Source organism: Stegostoma tigrinum, chromosome 11, assembly GCF_030684315.1.
Source record: "Stegostoma tigrinum isolate sSteTig4 chromosome 11, sSteTig4.hap1, whole genome shotgun sequence".
NCBI classification, from domain to species: domain Eukaryota; kingdom Metazoa; phylum Chordata; class Chondrichthyes; order Orectolobiformes; family Stegostomatidae; genus Stegostoma; species Stegostoma tigrinum.
Genome location: NC_081364.1, coordinates 8,271,061 through 8,287,839, shown reverse-complemented (window position 1 = coordinate 8,287,839; position 16,779 = coordinate 8,271,061). Strand labels below are relative to the sequence as shown.

At 47.1% G+C, this 16,779-nt stretch overlaps 1 protein-coding gene across 1 annotated transcript in view; it reads left to right on the top strand.

Moving 5' to 3' along the window:
* col7a1 (collagen, type VII, alpha 1) overlaps positions 1–16,779 on the top strand; it is a 443,464-nt gene that overhangs the window by 196,731 nt on the left and 229,954 nt on the right. Inside the window, exons 44-48 of the mRNA XM_059649672.1 lie at positions 54–113; positions 3,649–3,684; positions 4,998–5,042; positions 7,205–7,240; positions 15,865–15,909. Of these exons, the coding sequence (XP_059505655.1) occupies positions 54–113; positions 3,649–3,684; positions 4,998–5,042; positions 7,205–7,240; positions 15,865–15,909 (222 nt within the window). The remainder of the gene's footprint in view (positions 1–53; positions 114–3,648; positions 3,685–4,997; positions 5,043–7,204; positions 7,241–15,864; positions 15,910–16,779) is intronic.

Sequence of the window (16,779 nt, the reverse complement as noted above, 5' to 3'; positions counted from 1 at the left end):
CGATAAAAATGTTTCTTAAAATGGACTCTGAAGTTTTCTTTCTCTGTTTCCAGGGCAACGCAGGTGAAGGTTTCTCAGGACCACCAGGCCGCCAAGGAGAACCAGGTGACCGGGTTAGTGCCATTATGAATCTCAACAAACTAACTGGACTAACGCCTCTGTTAACTCAACGGAGAAAAGATACTTAGAGTCAAGGAGTCATAGAGATGTACAACACAGAAATGGACCCTTCAGTCCACCACATCCATGCTGACCGGATACCCTCAATAAATCTCGTCCCATTTGCCAGCATGTGGTCCATGCCCCTCTAAACCCTTCCGACTCATTCACCCATCCAGATGCTTTTTAAATGTTGTAATTGTACCAGCCTCCACCACTTCCTCTGGTAGCTCACTCCATACAGGCACAAAATCTGCATGAAAATGTATCCCCTTAGGTCCCTTTGAAGTCTTTCCCTTCTCACATTAAGCCTATTCCCTTTAGTTTTGGACTCCCCCACCCCGGGGAGAAGATCTTGTCTATTCACCTTATCCATGCCCCTTGTGATTTTATGAACTTCTGTACGGTCACTCCTCAGTCTCTGATGGTTCAGGGAAAATAGCCCCAGACTGTTCACCTTCTCCCAGTGCTCAAACCCTCCCACCCTGGCTACATCCTTGTAAATCATTTCTGAACCCTTAAAGTTTGACAAAATGCTTCCTCCAGCAGGGAGACCAGAAATGGACATAGTTTTCCAAAAGTGCCTGAACCAATGTCCTGTACAGCTGCAGCTTGACCTCCCAACTCCCATATACTCAATGCACTGACCAATAAAGACAAACATACCAAATGCCTTCTTCACCCCCCCCTGTCTACCTGTGACTCCATTTTCAAGGAACTGTGAACCTTCACTCCAAGGTCTCTTTGCTCAGCAACACTCCCCAGGACCTCACCACTTAGTGTATAAGTCCTGCTCTGATGTTCCTCTCCAAAATGCAGCACCTCACATTTATCTAAATTAAACACATTAAAAACATTTCATATAAACAAGCTAAAGTGTTCCAACTCCATTCAAGCACGGTCTGGCTACTCCGCAGACGTACTGAGTACATCAGAGAGGGAAGAGATGGAAAAGTAGGAGGTGTGAATATTTGTAGTAGAGAGCTGGAGAGAATATTAAAAAGGATTTGGTGGGATCGATATGTTTATTGTAAAGTGGGGTAGGCCATTTAGCTCATCGAACCCCCTTTGCTACTTAATACAGTCACGGCTGATTGAATGATTCAATGCCGTGCTACCTCCATAATCCTATATGTGGCTGGTAATCAGTAATCGATACATTTCTACATGAACACACTGATAGTCTGAGCTTCCAACACTCTCGCTGTGGCAGAGAATTCCAATGGCGAAACTATTCCAGAGGGAATAAAGTTAAAATTGGAGCTAGGCCATTCAGGAGTCAATTTAGGACTTCTGTCCCCCAGAAAAGTGGATCTCGGAGGACAAAGTGATTAGTAGATGTTTGTGAGATGCACTTAACACTCGGCACCACAGGCAGCTAAGTGCAGTTGAGATGCAGGTCAGCCGTAAGATGGTGAAACAAGCCCTCAGCAGGCCCCCTCCTGTTGCTAAGGTTTTGTTCCTGGCTGCTTGACTAGATTTGTGTGAGGATTTTCATTGTACACATGGGGCTGGCTTCAGAGAAGAAATAGAAGAGATTGCACTGTTTCGCGAGATGAATACTGCCTCACTCACCAACGTTGTGCTAAGTTATGAAGGAGGCCTGCTATAGAGGCAGCTCTGTAGAGTACTTGTCTCCTGAGAGTGAACCTTGTGGGTTCCTCTTCCTTGTCCATGTACCTGTTTCACGTTTTGTTGACCATTCCTCGCGTGTGACAGCTGCCTTTATAACATTCATGGCCTTGTTGCACTGCTGAAGAATGTTTAAAGGAGTCTAATGTGGGATAGAAAACATCAGGTCTACTGTTTCAGAGATAGTAGGAACTGCTGATGCTGGAGAATCAGTGATAACAAGGTGCAGAGCTGGATGAACACAGCAGGCCAAGCAGCATCAGAGGAGCAGGAACGCTGACGTTTCGGGGCGGCTCAGTGCTTAATTCTCATGCCTCACAGTGCCAGGGACCTGGGTTCAGTCCCACCCTCGGGTGACTGTCTGTGTGGAGTTTCCACATTCTTCCTGTGTCTGCGTGGATTTCCTCCATGTGCTCTGTTTTCCTCCCAAAGTCCAAAGATGTTCAGGCTAGTTGGATTGACCATGGGAAATTGCCCCGTAGTGTCTGGGGATGTGCAGCCTAGGTGGGTTAGCCGTGGTAAATGCAGGATTATAGGGATTGTGTGGGTGGTGGTGGGTTTGGATGGGATGCTGTTTGAAGGGGCACTGCAAACTCAAGGGGCCGAATGGCCTCTTTGTGCACTGTAGGGATTCTGCGCTTGTACTGTGGCATGTTCCTAACCACAAGGCTGCAAGAGAGAGCTAACCTGTGGTAAGATTATGCCATAATCACAAAATCCCTACAGTGCAGGCCAGAAACTGGACTGGACAAGGAAAGAGCCTGGAAATTCTACAGCGAGTAACTCAGTTCCTGCTTCATAGAGTCAAACAACACAGAAGCAGACCCTTCAGTCCAACATGTCCAAATTTCCCAAACTAAACTAGCCCCGTTTACCGAATAAAAACCGAAAGAACTGCAAATGATGCTGCAAATCAGAAACTAAAACAGAAATTGCTGGAAAAGCTCGGCAAGTCTGGCAATATCAGTGGAGAGAAATCAGAGTTAACGTTTCAGGTCCAGTGACCCTTCCTTAGTATTCAGTTAACTTTGATTTCTCTTTACAGATGCTGCCAGACCTGCTGAGATTTTACGGCAATTTCTGTTTTCGTCCCATTTACCTGTGTTTGGCCCGTATCCCTCCAAACCTATCCTGTTTATGTACCTGTCTGAATGTCTTTTGAACATTGTAACTGTGCCCACATCTACGACTTCCTCTGGAAGTTCATTCCACACACAAACCACTCCCTGTGTACAAACATTTGCTCCTCACGCCTTTTTTAAATCTTTCACCTCTTACCTTAAAATGTGCCCCCGAGTCTCAAAATCCCCCATCTGAGGGCAAAGACGCCTGCCATTAACCCTGTCTACTCCCGTCATAATGTATTATCAGACATTGATGGGTTGACAATGAACTGCCAAACCAATGCCCTAATTTACATGAGTGTGGTAGGGCTGGGGTATAAGGCATCCGGTCTGTGGTCGTAAAATCCAGTCCAGTTTCTTTGTCCTGCCAGGCAAGTTCAAGGGCGCGACAACAATCCATCTCCTGTGGAATTGTTCAGTGTGAGATGTTAAGTGTAATGTTTGCCATTAAACCATAAAAAAGTACAAAGTAATTTGTTACTAGATATATCCTGCATCTCCCTTTGTGGCCACAAGACCCAAATGATTGCACTTCCAAGAGGTCATTAGACCCAATCTGCTTTGAGGAAAGTAAATCAATTTGAGGTCAGGATAAACAAATGGGAACATTCCTTTACATTTTAAATTGATTAGAAAATGTATGCAGCATGGTAATGTGCATTTGCAACATCTGAAGTGTGGCACACATCTTAAAACTTGCATGATTCAGCGTTAATCTTTTCATTTCTTTTAGGGTCCCAGAGGACCTCAGGGTGAACAGGGTGACAAGGCAAGTGTTTCAGCGCTATGATCGGAACTTGTTGTCTTCTCTTGTAATTTTTCTGTTGGTAATAAGCTTGATTCACTCTTTCTTAACCGTACCGGCTGGAATGTTAGTCCCGAGCGAGTAGGGATTGGAAACAATGCTGCGTATGGTTGGGGGGTGTGTGCTGGGGAGGAGCTGGGGTTTAAGACCAAATTACTGAGAATGACTGAGTTTTATTTGGTATCAAATAGTGAGTATGGAGACATACCGACCCCACAAGGTCCTTTGCATTACAACAGCACCTGATTTACCAGTGGAATTGAAGTTGTGGCAATTATTCTAAGCTGTGATTTACGTAGAAGTTGAATGGTAGCTCCTGCTATTGCACTCCTTAACGGTTAAATCCGAATGTTCTGCCTGCGATGTTCTGCTCCATTTGAAGTTACACACCTTCAGTGTCTACCAGAGAGCCTCAGCACTGAACAGCGTAACCTGACTGAAGAGGTAGCATCTAAACTCAGAAAAAGCTTTGATCTTGTCCATTATAGGATGTGTATCCTTTGAAGTGTAATAAAGCCCGAAAACTAAGTAAATTAATTCTTCTAATGGACTGTCCCATTCCTTCAGTTTAAAATATTTTAATGACGTTTGAGATTCTTAAAAGTGGAAATTCTTTTCTTTGGTTTTCTTCTTTCTCAATTTCTTGAACCAGTTTTTCATTCTGTCTTTATTTTGCTGTCTGTACCTGATTAGTTATTCGAACTGACACCTCCTTGTTCAGACGCCGAGCATTTCTCATTCTCGTTTCTCATGCAGTTTGATTGGATACCCAGCTGCTTCCTTCATTTTAGTCGGGTTGCCGTTAGTTGAGTTGGCCGGTCTGTGATATAGAGCGATGTGAACAACATGGGTTCAGTAGCCACACCAACTAACGTCACTACGAAGGGTTCCCCTTCCCAGCCTCGCCCATTGCCTGAGGTGTGGTGACCCTCAGGTTAAATCGCCGCTGCCCTCTGTGTTTCTGTCTGTAATCAGAGAGCAGCCCTATGGCCTGGTAGGATTGTGGTGACTGTGGGGAAAGGGGGTTCCTTTATTTGGATGATTAGACAATGGGGAGTGGGTAAAGGTGTCAGTTAATAGGCCAATCTTTTGGGTGCAATTCATCAGCTTAATATCCTGAGAGAAGGGTTTTATTTATGTGGAAAATATAAGCCTGATATATTACGGGCATCTCAGAATGCCAAGGAAAGAGTGAGGGAGACAAGTGAACATGAGAAGGAGTTATTGATTGAAGTGGGTAATAACGGGCCCTCTTGTTTTCATATTTTGATGGACAGGGTGACAGAGGCCAGCCAGGGGAGACTGGTTTGTCAGGATCCAGGGTAAGTGATTCCTCCCACATCTTACAATCCTTCTCCTGGGATCTGTTCCTGGATTTGTCAAAATTCACTTCAGCAACTAGCCAAGTCTTCTTCAAGAGCATCCCATGAATCGGGGACCTCAGCGGAGGCACACGCTGTCCTGATTTGCAACTACATCACTGTTTCTCCCCTTGTTCTGTCCAGGAGCTCCTTCCCTAAAACACTGGGCACGCTGCTGCATCTCAGGGCCTGCAGTGGTTGAAGAAAGTCACTCACCAGAGGATTGCAGAAGTGGACAGTATACTTGTCGCATCTCCTGAATGAATAAGTGAAAGAAAATCTTCAGATCAAATGTCCCACGGTCAAGTGACAAACCTGGGTTTGAATTCAAGCCTGTATCCTGGGAACATGGGTGCAGTCCAGCTCTGACGAATGGGACGGAAAGTCTCCATAGTTTAATGTCAGAGTGATTCCCCCAAAAACACTTGGTTTCCCCCGGAAGAAACATGCTTGGTTTGGAGCTCCAACCTGCAACCATGAGCCCCTGGTAGGGCCTGCTCTTCATACTCCAACAGACCTGATAGCTCCAGGGCTCAGCAGTGGGCACAGATGGAACTACAGGCGGGTCCTTGTAGGGAGCCCCACGGAGTCCAGAGCCAACTTGGAAGAACTTTGGGTTTGTGGAGGGGATAGGCGCAGGGGCCGGGGGGTGGAGTTGGGGGGATGCTGCTGGTTCTTGGAAATTCAGCAAGCAAGGGGGAATGGGTTTTACAGAATGGATGAGAAGAAACTGAGGACCTAACTTCTAAGGCTGGGGGAGGATGGAGGCTACGACCAGTGGGCACAGAGGATGCTCCAGCGTGCTCCCACACTCCGCACAGCTTTAAGCCCCTTTGAAGCCAACAACACCATTCCCCACCTAGCTGCCCATACTGACCACATCTTGGCAAGTGCAGCATAATCTTCAAAGCTTTTGCGCTTTTGGGCTTATTAACCAGCTTAATCGACCCTTGATAAAACCCAAAAGAACCACAGATGCTGTAAATCAGAAACAAAAGCAGAAGCTGCTGGAGAAGCCCAGCAGGTCTGACAGCATCTGTGAAGAAGAAATGAAATCAGCGTTAACGTTCTGAATTGAATGACCCTTCCTCAGAATTGATGGTAGCTGGGAAAATATCGGTTTATTTACAGAAGATTGAGTGGGGGATAGGGGATAAAGGGAAAATGACAGGTGGGGAGAGAGCCCAAAGAGGAAGAACAGCTGGACAGGCAAAGGAGTGCATAACATTCTGACTAGGAGGGTGAGTAGCTACTAATGGGCACTGTTAGTGGCTGACAGTGGGTTGTGAAATGGCAGATTATGTGATTATAAGCAAAAACAGAAATTGATAGTAAAGCTCAGCAGGTCTGGCAGCATCTGTGAAGAGAAATCAGAGTTAACGTTTCAGGACTGGTGACCCTTCCTTGAAGCATCTGCAGGTTTTTCAGTTTTTATGTTGTAACAAGGCGTGGTGTGTGGGGCTTGGGGTAAGGATGTAGGAAAGTTCGAGCCCCAAAGTTGTAGATCTTGATATTGACTCTAAAGGCTATATGACCCCAAGCAGCCTAATAGGTTAACAGTTCTGAGGAAGGGTGACCGGACCCGAAACGTTAACTCTGTTTTCTCCTTCACAGATGATGCCAGACCCGCTGAGCTTTTCCCAGCAATTCCTGTTAATCAACCCTTGGCTATTTATATTGTGTGGATTGGCACGCTGCCAGTTTCAGCAGCTGCCCACCTTCCATATTACAGGCCTCGGCTCGGAGGTGAGCGGAAATGTGGTGGATGAGTCACCCTTACCAGTTTCCCCAACCAAAGCACAGCTGATGGGCCTTGTACTTTCTAGTTGTTTTGCTAATGTCACTCCTCTGAGGCATCTCAGCACCTTCTATGACATTAAGGGTGCCACATAAATGTAATTAGTTGTTGCTATTGTGGCTGCACCATTTGCTGTGCTTTTGGTGATGGTTGACTTCAAAGCCATGGTTCCCGTCATTACAGCAAGCCAGACACTGACCATGCCGTATCGAAGCAGATGAAGGAATAGGACTGGAATGCCTGCCCGTCCTTCTAATGGGCCTCGCATGTTCTTAATTAATTGGCAAGATAGACGAGTCATGATCATGCTTTTCGCTTCTTGCAGGGAGAGAGAGGCCCTCCAGGACCATTAGGACCGAAGGTAAGTGAGCACTGCCAGCTGGGCACACGGTGTGGAGATGTTAGTGTCCGACTGCAGTGGACAAAGTCAGAAGTCACACGATGCCAGGTTGTAGTCCAACAGGTTTACTTAAAAATAAATCCGTTGGACTGTAACCAGCTGGGACAAGGCTTGCCTCTCAGAAGATTTGGTGGCACCCCATGGAAACCTATAAAATTCCAGCAGGACTAGATAAGTTAAATGCAGAAAAGATGTTCCTGTTGACCAGAGACAAAACAGTGTGGAGCTGGAGGAACACAGCAGGCCAGGCAGCAACAGAGGAGCAGGAAAGTTGACATTTCAGGCCGGGACACTTCAAAACATCAACTTTCCTGCACCTCCAATGCTGCCTGGCCTGCTGTGTTCCCCCAGCTCCACACTGTGTTATCTCTGGCCGCAGCATCGGCAGTTCTAGCTATCTCTATTCCTGATGTCTATTGTTTTTATTTATTCACAGGACGTGGGCATCGCTGGCTAGGCCGGCATTTATTGCCCATCCTTAATTATCCCGAGAGCAGCTAAGAGTCCGCCCCATTGCTGGAGGCCAGACCAGATAAGAATCACAAAAGCAGATGGGAGTGGTGGTCACAGCCTCAGGAAACGAGTGGGGGCAGACTAGCACCGATATGAAGAGAGATGCCTTCACCCACAGAGTGGGGAACCTGTGGAGTTCTCAGCCACAGAAAGTTGTTGAGGCCAAAACACTGAATGTTTTCAGGAATGAATCAGATACAATTCATATGGCTAAACCAATCAAAGGTTATGGGGAGAAAGCAGAAACAGGTTATTGATGAGATAGTAAGCACTGCAGATGCTGAGAATCTGAGATAATAAGGTGTAGAGCTGGAAGAGCACAGCAGGCCAAGCAGCATCAGAGGAGCAGGAAGGCTGACGTTTCAGGCCTAAGCCCTTCGTCAGAATTGGCCTAGGCCTGAAACATCAGCTTTCCTGCTCCTCTGATGCTGCTTGGCCTGCTGTGTTCACCTAGCTCTGCACCTTGTTCTCACAGGTTATTGATGGTTAGCCATGATCACATTGAACGACAAAGCAGGTCGAAGGGCCGAATCACCTGCTTTCTGCAATTCTGAATAGGAACAGGAGGAGGCTGTTCGGCCCCTCGAGCCTACTCTGCCATTCAGTAAGATCATGGCTGCTCCAATTGTGGCCTCAATTCCACATTCCTGATCCCTCCCCACACATACAACTCTCCCCATAACTACACACTTCCTTGTCAATTCAGAATGGGTCTGATTCACCATTGAATAGATTCAACGACTGCTGTCTGCAGGAGAAGAGAATTCCTCAGTGTAACCACTGTCTCACAGGAGAAATGCTTCCTCATCTAGCTAGTTTACTCTGTGCTGTGATGTGTCTGCTATCCAAGATCTCATTTTCCCTCTCTGCAAGTCTGATAAAAGAAACAAGACAACAAAATGTGAGGCTGGATGAACACAGCAGGACAAGCAGCATCTCAGGAGCACAAAAGCTGACGTTTCGGGCCTAGATCCTTCATCAGAGAGGGGGATGGGGTGAGGGTTCTGGAATAAATAGGGAGAGAGGGGGAGGCGGACCGAAGATGGAGAGAAAAGAAGATAGGTGGAGAGAGTATAGGTGGGGAGGTAGGGAGGGGATAGGTCAGTCCAGGGAAGACGGACAGGTCAAGGAGGTGGGATGAGGTTAGTAGGTAGATGGGGGTGCGGCTTGGGGTGGGAGGAACGGATGGGTGAGAGGAAGAACAGGTTAGGGAGGCGGAGACAGGTTGGACTGGTTTTGGGATGCATTGGGTGGAGTGGAGGAGCTGGGCTGGTTGTGTGGTGCAGCGGGGGGAGGGGATGAACTGGGCTTGTTTAGGGATGCAGTAGGGGAAGGGGAGATTTTGAAACTGGTGAAGTCCACATTGATACCATATGGCTGCAGGGTTCCCAGGCGGAATATGAGTTGCTGTTCCTGCAACCTTCGGGTGGCATCATTGTGGCAGTGCAGGAGGCCCATGATGGACATGCCGTCTGAGGAATGGGAGGGGGAGTTAAAATGGTTCACGACTGGGAGGTGCAGTTGTTTGTTGCGAACCGAGCGGAGGTGTTCTGCAAAACGGTCTCCAAGCCTCCGCTTGGTTTCCCCAATGTAGAGGAAGCCACACCGGGTACAGTGGATGCAGTATACCACATTGGCAGATGTGCAGGTGAACCTCTGCTTAATGTGGAATGTCATCTTGGGGCCTGGGATAGGGGTGAGGGGGGAGGTGTGGGGGCAAGTGTAGCATTTCCTGCGGTTGCAGGGGAAGGTGCCGGGTGTGGTGGGGTTGGAGGGCAGTGTGGAGCGAACAAGGGAGTCACGGAGAGAGTGGTTTCTCCGGAAAGCAGACAGGGGTGGGGGTGGAAAAATGTCTTGGGTGGTGGGGTGGGATTGTAGATGGCGGAAGTGTCGGAGGATGATGCGTTGTATCCGGAGGTTGGTAGGGTGGGAACGAGGGGGATCCTCTTTGGGCGGTTGTGGCGGGGGCGGAGTGTGAGCGACATGTTGCGGGAAATACGGGAGACGCGGTCGAGGGCGTTCTCAATCACTGTGGGGGGAAAGTTGCGGTCCTTGAAGAATTTGGACATCTGGGATGTGCGGGAGTGGAATGTCTTGTCATGGGAGCAGATGCGGCGGAGGCGGAAGAATTGGGAATAGGGGATGGAATTTTTGCAGGAGGGTGGGTGGGAGGAGGTGTATTCTAGGTAGCTGTGGGAGTCGGTGGGCTTGAAATGGACATCAGTTACAAGCTGGTTGCCTGAGATGGAGACTGAGAGGTCCAGGAAGGTGAGGGATGTGCTGGAGATGGCCCAGGTGAACTGAAGGTTGGGGTGGAAGGTGTTGGTGAAGTGGATGAACTGTTCGAGCTCCTCTGGGGAGCAAGAGGCGGCGCCGATACAGTCATCAATGTACCGGAGGAAGAGGTGAGGTTTGGGGCCTGTGTAGGTGCGGAAGAGGGACTGTTCCACATAACCTACAAAGAGGCAGGCATAGCTGGGGCCCATGCAGGTGCCCATGGCCATCCCCTTAGTCTGTAGGAAGTGGGAGGAGTCAAAAGAGAAGTTGTAGTTGTTGAAGGTGAGGACGAGTTCGGCTAGGCGGATGAGGGTGTCGGTGGAGGGGGACTGGTCGGGCCTGCGGGACAGGAAGAAGCGGAGGGCCTTGAGGCCATCTGCATGCGGAATGCAGGTGTATAGGGACTGGACGTCCATGGTGAAGATGAGGTGTTGGGGGCCAGGGAATTGGAAGTCCTGGAGGAGGTGGAGGGCGTGGGTGGTGTCACGGACGTAGGTGGGGAGTTCCTGGACCAAGGGGGAGAAAATGGAGTCCAGATAGGTGGAGATGAGTTCGGTGGGGCAGGAGCAGGCTGAGACGATTGGTCGACCGCGGCAGGCAGGTTTGTGGATTTTGGGAAGGAGATAGAAACGGGCCGTGCGGGGTTGGGGAACAATGAGGTTGGAGGCTGTGGGTGGGAGGTCCCCTGAGGTGATGAGGTCAAGAATGGTGTTGGAGATGATGGTTTGGTGCTCGGGTGTGGGGTCATGATCGAGGGGGCGGTAGGAGGTGGTGTCGGAGAGTTGGTGTCTGGCCTCGGCGATGTAGAGGTCAGTGCGCGATACTACCACTGCCTCTCTGATAAAAGAAACAGATCAGTCTTGAGACAGTGCCAATTTTTTATAAAGCCAATCATTTTACCTTCTAATTAGTTAGACAAGAGAATTAATGACATGTGCAGGCAAGCAGAACAACAAATTACACATTGAAAATACCTCGTCATTTCCAGGGCTAAATGAAATTTTCGGCAACAAATTGCCCAGAACACACGGCGATTGCCTGAAAACAAAACTGAGCTTTCAACATAAGTCATTGCGACTATAATTTGCTACAATGTGTGGAATTCATCAGAACTTAGCAATTCATGAATGTTTTGCAAGCCAGCAGATCAGAATTTGAATTAAACCACTTAGTTTTTAAAAAAATATTTCATGAATCGTGTGATGCAACAGGCAAGGCAAACAACAATAGATCCCCCCGTGACCTAGAATCGAATGGTTTGCCAGGCCATTTCAAAGGATAGTTAAGAACCAACTACAATGCAAATGATCTGGGAGTCACATGGAGGCCAGACTAGATCAGAATAGTAAACTGCCTTCCCTTAAAAGGACATTAGGGAATGTAAAGTGAGCTAGGTGGGGTCATAGTGAGCACAGTCACCATTAGTGAAATGAGCTTTAAATGCATTAATAAAGTTGGTAAATAAATTATACTGACTACAAGCCGTGATGTGAATTCATAATAGCGTTATTTGGGGCCTGTTAGTCCAATGACATTACCAACTACTACCTTTCTAACTTTAAATAAAAAGTTAACAGGTTTTTGAGAATATGAGCATGTTCATCCATATTTCCATTAAAAGCTGCTGTATTAAATTTGAAACTTTAATAATCTATTCCCTTGCTGACCCCAAATTTCAAATGTTTCCATCCCCATGCTAGACAATTCAAGAAGCAGTCTCAGTAAGACAGCAGTAATCATGTTGCTCAAATTTCAGCTCCATAAGCAAGTACATGTCCAAAATATGTCCTAATCTGACACCGTGGTGCTACAGTAAATTCATTTCAAAATAAACAGCACACAGACCAAGCTTCTAAACCATGTTGTTTCATGAGCTATTTACAAAGGCAATAAATGGTCAAAGAGAATTGGAGATGTCAACCCATTTTGTTGCTATTAACCTCTCCCATCAATTTCTTTGGATAATTTCGTAAGCTTATTTTAATTTTTTTTAATAAAGACAAAAATGTACAATACATAATGAATGTCTTCTCATATACTTGTTTTCCCACTGTTTGAATCTCCCCTCATTACATATCCAACTCATGTGAAGTTACTGCAAGTTCCTTCCTGCTTTTCTTCATTATCTGAACACCAGATATTGAAGTGAACTTCCTTTAACTTATATTTAACTGTTCCAAAAGTGTAATCACAGAAAAATTAAGAAAACTTGCAAGATTGTTACTCTTGAGTACAGTCACATGTTCCAAGGATTCTGCCACAGGTGAATTACCATTTTGCCAGTCTTCCCAAATCAGCACTCAACCCCTTTAGCATTCAATGCATTATAATCAAGAGCAGGAACATTAGCAAAGTGCAGTCTCATCAAATGTGTATGCATACACGGACGAATGCCAAGAGAATTTATCAGAAAATGACCCACAACGGAAACTTTGCCCAAATCTTTTTCGCTCTGGTGATGAGTGCCTGGAACGTGCTCCCAGAGGTGCTGGAAGCAGACATGATAGCAACATTCCTGCTTGAACACTTGAATAGGAAGGGAATGGAGGGAAGTAAAGACAGTTTTCGTATGGAAGGGCAAAATATGACAGTGCAGGCTCGGAGGGCTGTTTTTGTTCTTTGTTCTGGTTGCTTATTTTGCCTGATGTAATTTTGGTCCAGTATTTAAGGCTACCAATCGTTGATTAATTCTTTCAGAATTTTAATAGATTTTACATCTTGCCTGGTCATAACTGCACTTCCTAATTTAAGAACCTAAGTACATTCAAAGATAATAAAAAGCAGCGAATACATAGAAAGGATAATGGTGCTGCACTGCAATGTCACTGAACCAGCTTTCTGGAGGCCCAGGCTAATCGTTCTGTGAATATGGGTTCAATTCCAAACAAAGCCGATGGTGGAATTTAAATTCAGTGAATGACTGTGGAATATTAAGCTGGTCTTAATAATGGTGACCATGACAGCTGTCATTGATTGTCGTAAAATCCAATCTGGTTCACAAATGATTTCAGGGAAGGAAATATGCTGCCTGTATCTAGGAGTTCTACATGTGACTCCACACCCACAATGATGGGATTGATGTTTAACTGCCCTCTGAAATAGCCTAGAGAACCACTTGGTTCAAGGGTCAGTTAGGGATGGGCAATACATGCTGAGCTTGTGAGTGACACCCACATTCTATAAGCAAATAATGAGAAACAAATAGACAAAAATCACTTTTTTTTTCTCTTTCTCCATCCTTCACTTCCTCATTCCCCTTAGGTTCTCACTTTGTTATTTTACATCACCCCTTTTCCTTTCCATCACCCCATTCCTTTTGCCTTCCTGCCATCTTTCTCTCTCTCTGTCTTTTTTTTAAATCAGTTTTTCAAATTCTCTACTGTCTACCTAATGATGGGGAACCGTGTGGTGTGGAACCAGTCTCTGTGTTTCAGGACCTGTGCACTGTCAAACATGTATCATTGTTTCGTTTTCAACTGATGAGTGTCTGTGAATACAGGAACAGAACCAAGTAACGAGTGAAGGCACAAATCAACTGTTGCACACTGAATGACGCTGCATTTTATTTAACCACCTCCAAAGTGTCTAAATAGTGAACCATCAGTTTCTGATACGCAGTTCGCTTTATTAAGCCACATCATCCAGCAGTATTCATTAATGCAAAGGGGGGTGGTGGTCTTATGGAGACCCAGGCTAATGCACCCTTGAGATAGGGGGTTCAAAATCCTGTCAGATCAGCTAATGATTGCTTTCATTAATTTTACATAAGGTGGGCATTGCTGGCTGGACTAGCATTTATTGCCCATCCTTAGCTATCCGGACAACAGTTAAAAGTCAACCACACCAGTCTGGATAAGAATCATAGATTTCCCTCCTTTAAGGGCATTAGTGAACCAGATGGCTTTTTATGACAATCATGTGGCTACTGTTAAATTATCTGTTTATTCCGGAATTTCATTGAATGTAAATTTCATCTGCCATTGTAGGATTGGAACAATGTCCTCTGATCATTAGAGATAATGGGAACTGCAGATGCTGGAGATTCCAAGATAATAAAATGTGAGGCTGGATGAACACAGCAGGCCAAGCAGCATCTCAGGAGCACAAAAGCTGACGTTTCGGGCCTAGACCCTTCATCAGAGAGGGGGATGGGGGGAGGGAACTGGAATAAATAGGGAGAGAGGGGGAGGCGGACCGAAGATGGAGAGCAAAGAAGATAGGTGGAGAGGGTGTAGGTGGGGAGGTAGGGAGGGGATAGGTCAGTCCAGGGAAGACGGACAGGTCAAGGAGGTGGGATGAGGTTAGTAGGTAGCTGGGGGTGCGGCTGGGGGTGGGAGGAAGGGATGGGTGAGAGGAAGAACCGGTTAGGGAGGCAGAGACAGGTTGGACTGGTTTTGGGATGCAGTGGGTGGGGGGGAAGAGCTGGGCTGGTTGTGTGGTGCAGTGGGGGGAGGGGATGAACTGGGCTGGTTTAGGGATGCAGTGGGGGAAGGGGAGATTTTGAAACTGGTGAAGTCCACATTGATACCATATGGCTGCAGGGTTCCCAGGCGGAATATGAGTTGCTGTTCCTGCAACCTTCGGGTGGCATCATTGTGGCAGTGCAGGAGGCCCATGATGGACATGTCATCAAGAGAATGGGAGGGGGAGTGGAAATGGTTTGCGACTGGGAGGTGCAGATGTTTGTTGCGAACTGAGCGGAGGTGTTCTGCAAAGCGGTCCCCAGGCTTGGGGACCGCTTTGCAGAACACCTCCGCTCAGTTCGCAACAAACATCTGCACCTCCCAGTCGCAAACCATTTCCACTCCCCCTCCCATTCTCTTGATGACATGTCCATCATGGGCCTCCTGCACTGCCACAATGATGCCACCCGAAGGTTGCAGGAACAGCAACTCATATTCCGCCTGGGAACCCTGCAGCCATATGGTATCAATGTGGACTTCACCAGTTTCAAAATCTCCCCTTCCCCCACTGCATCCCTAAACCAGCCCAGTTCATCCCCTCCCCCCACTGCACCACACAACCAGCCCAGCTCTTCCCCCCCACCCACTGCATCCCAAAACCAGTCCAACCTGTCTCTGCCTCCCTAACCGGTTCTTCCTCTCACCCATCCCTTCCTCCCACCCCCAGCCGCACCCCCAGCTACCTACTAACCTCATCCCACCTCCTTGACCTGTCCGTCTTCCCTGGACTGACCTATCCCCTCCCTACCTCCCCACCTACACCCTCTCCACCTATCTTCTTTGCTCTCCATCTTCGGTCCGCCTCCCCCTCTCTCCCTATTTATTCCAGTTCCCTCCCCCCATCCCCCTCTCTGATGAAGGGTCTAGGCCCGAAACGTCAGCTTTTGTGCTCCTGAGATGCTGCTTGGCCTGCTGTGTTCATCCAGCCTCACATTTTATTATCCTCTGATCATTAGCCTGGTTTCTGGATTACTAGTCCCAGTGACATCACCACTTTACCAGTGCCTCTCCAATAATGCTGGAACTCAAAGCAGTTCACATCAGTGGTTGATTAGTGTACAAATGCATCCGGTTCACTCGTTTCCTTTAGGCAAGGAAATCGGCCATCCTCGCGTGGTCTGGTCTACATGCGACTCCAGACCCACAGCAATGTGGTTGACTCTTAGCTGCCCTCTGAAATGGCCCAGCAAGCCAATCAGTTCATGGGAACTAAACTCTGGCCTTGCCCATGCTTTGTTGAAAAGTTTGTAAAAGCTTTGATTCTCCCCTTTTGTGAGAAAGTGTTGGAAGCTATCTAGAAATGCAGTCATGGTTTATTGTTTCTGTTATTAGGGAGATCGAGGACTAATCGGACCACCTGGTGTGCCAGGATCAGTCGTAAGTATTGTCCTACTCTTATCTTTCTTTTGATCGTAAACAGTCAATGGCTATTGTTCCAAAGTGCATCAAGACCAAAATAGGTAGGAATTGGGTATAAATCCTCTGAGTATAAGAATAGCTCAAGGGGCTGGGAATTGTGTGGCATGTAACTCACCTTCTGGCTCCCAGAGCTTTTACTGTCAAAGAGGCACAAGTCATGAGTGTAATGGAATACTCCCCACTTGCCTACATGAATGCAGCTCCGTCTCCAACAACACTCAAGAAGCTCCACATCTACCATCCAGAAGGACAAGGGCAGCAGAAACATGGGAACACCATCATTTCCAAGCTTGCCTCCAAGGCCCTCGCCATCCTGACTTGGAAATATGTCACCGTTCCTTCACTGTCACTGGGTCAAAATCCTGAAAGAGCATTGTGGGTGTGTCTGTGGAAGGCAGCTGCTCAGGAAGGCAGCTTACCACCACTTTCACCAGGGCAATTAGGGATGGACAATAAATGCTGGGATATGACAATTTTTTTTAGACATGAGGAGTGTCATATCAAGTCGGTGTTCAAGTGATTCCAAATCGCAGGGGTTAGTGTTCGCATGTATCTGCTGCCCTTGCCTTTGAGATGGAACTGATTGAGTTTGGAAGGTACTCTCGAAGAAGCCTTGGTAAATTTCCACTTTGCTGGGGGTGGGATAAAGGGCTGTCATTCTCCCCACTGGGGAGACTTTCTGGTGAGTGTGTTTATTTTCATCGATTAAGAGTCTGCACAGAGCGCACTTCAGGAAATTCTGTCTGAGAAGGAGCCGTCAAAGCTCTGCCCAGTTGGAGTGAGAGCCTTTCCTCTTGGCCAGGCATTTTAAGAAACTTTGGGTCTCCT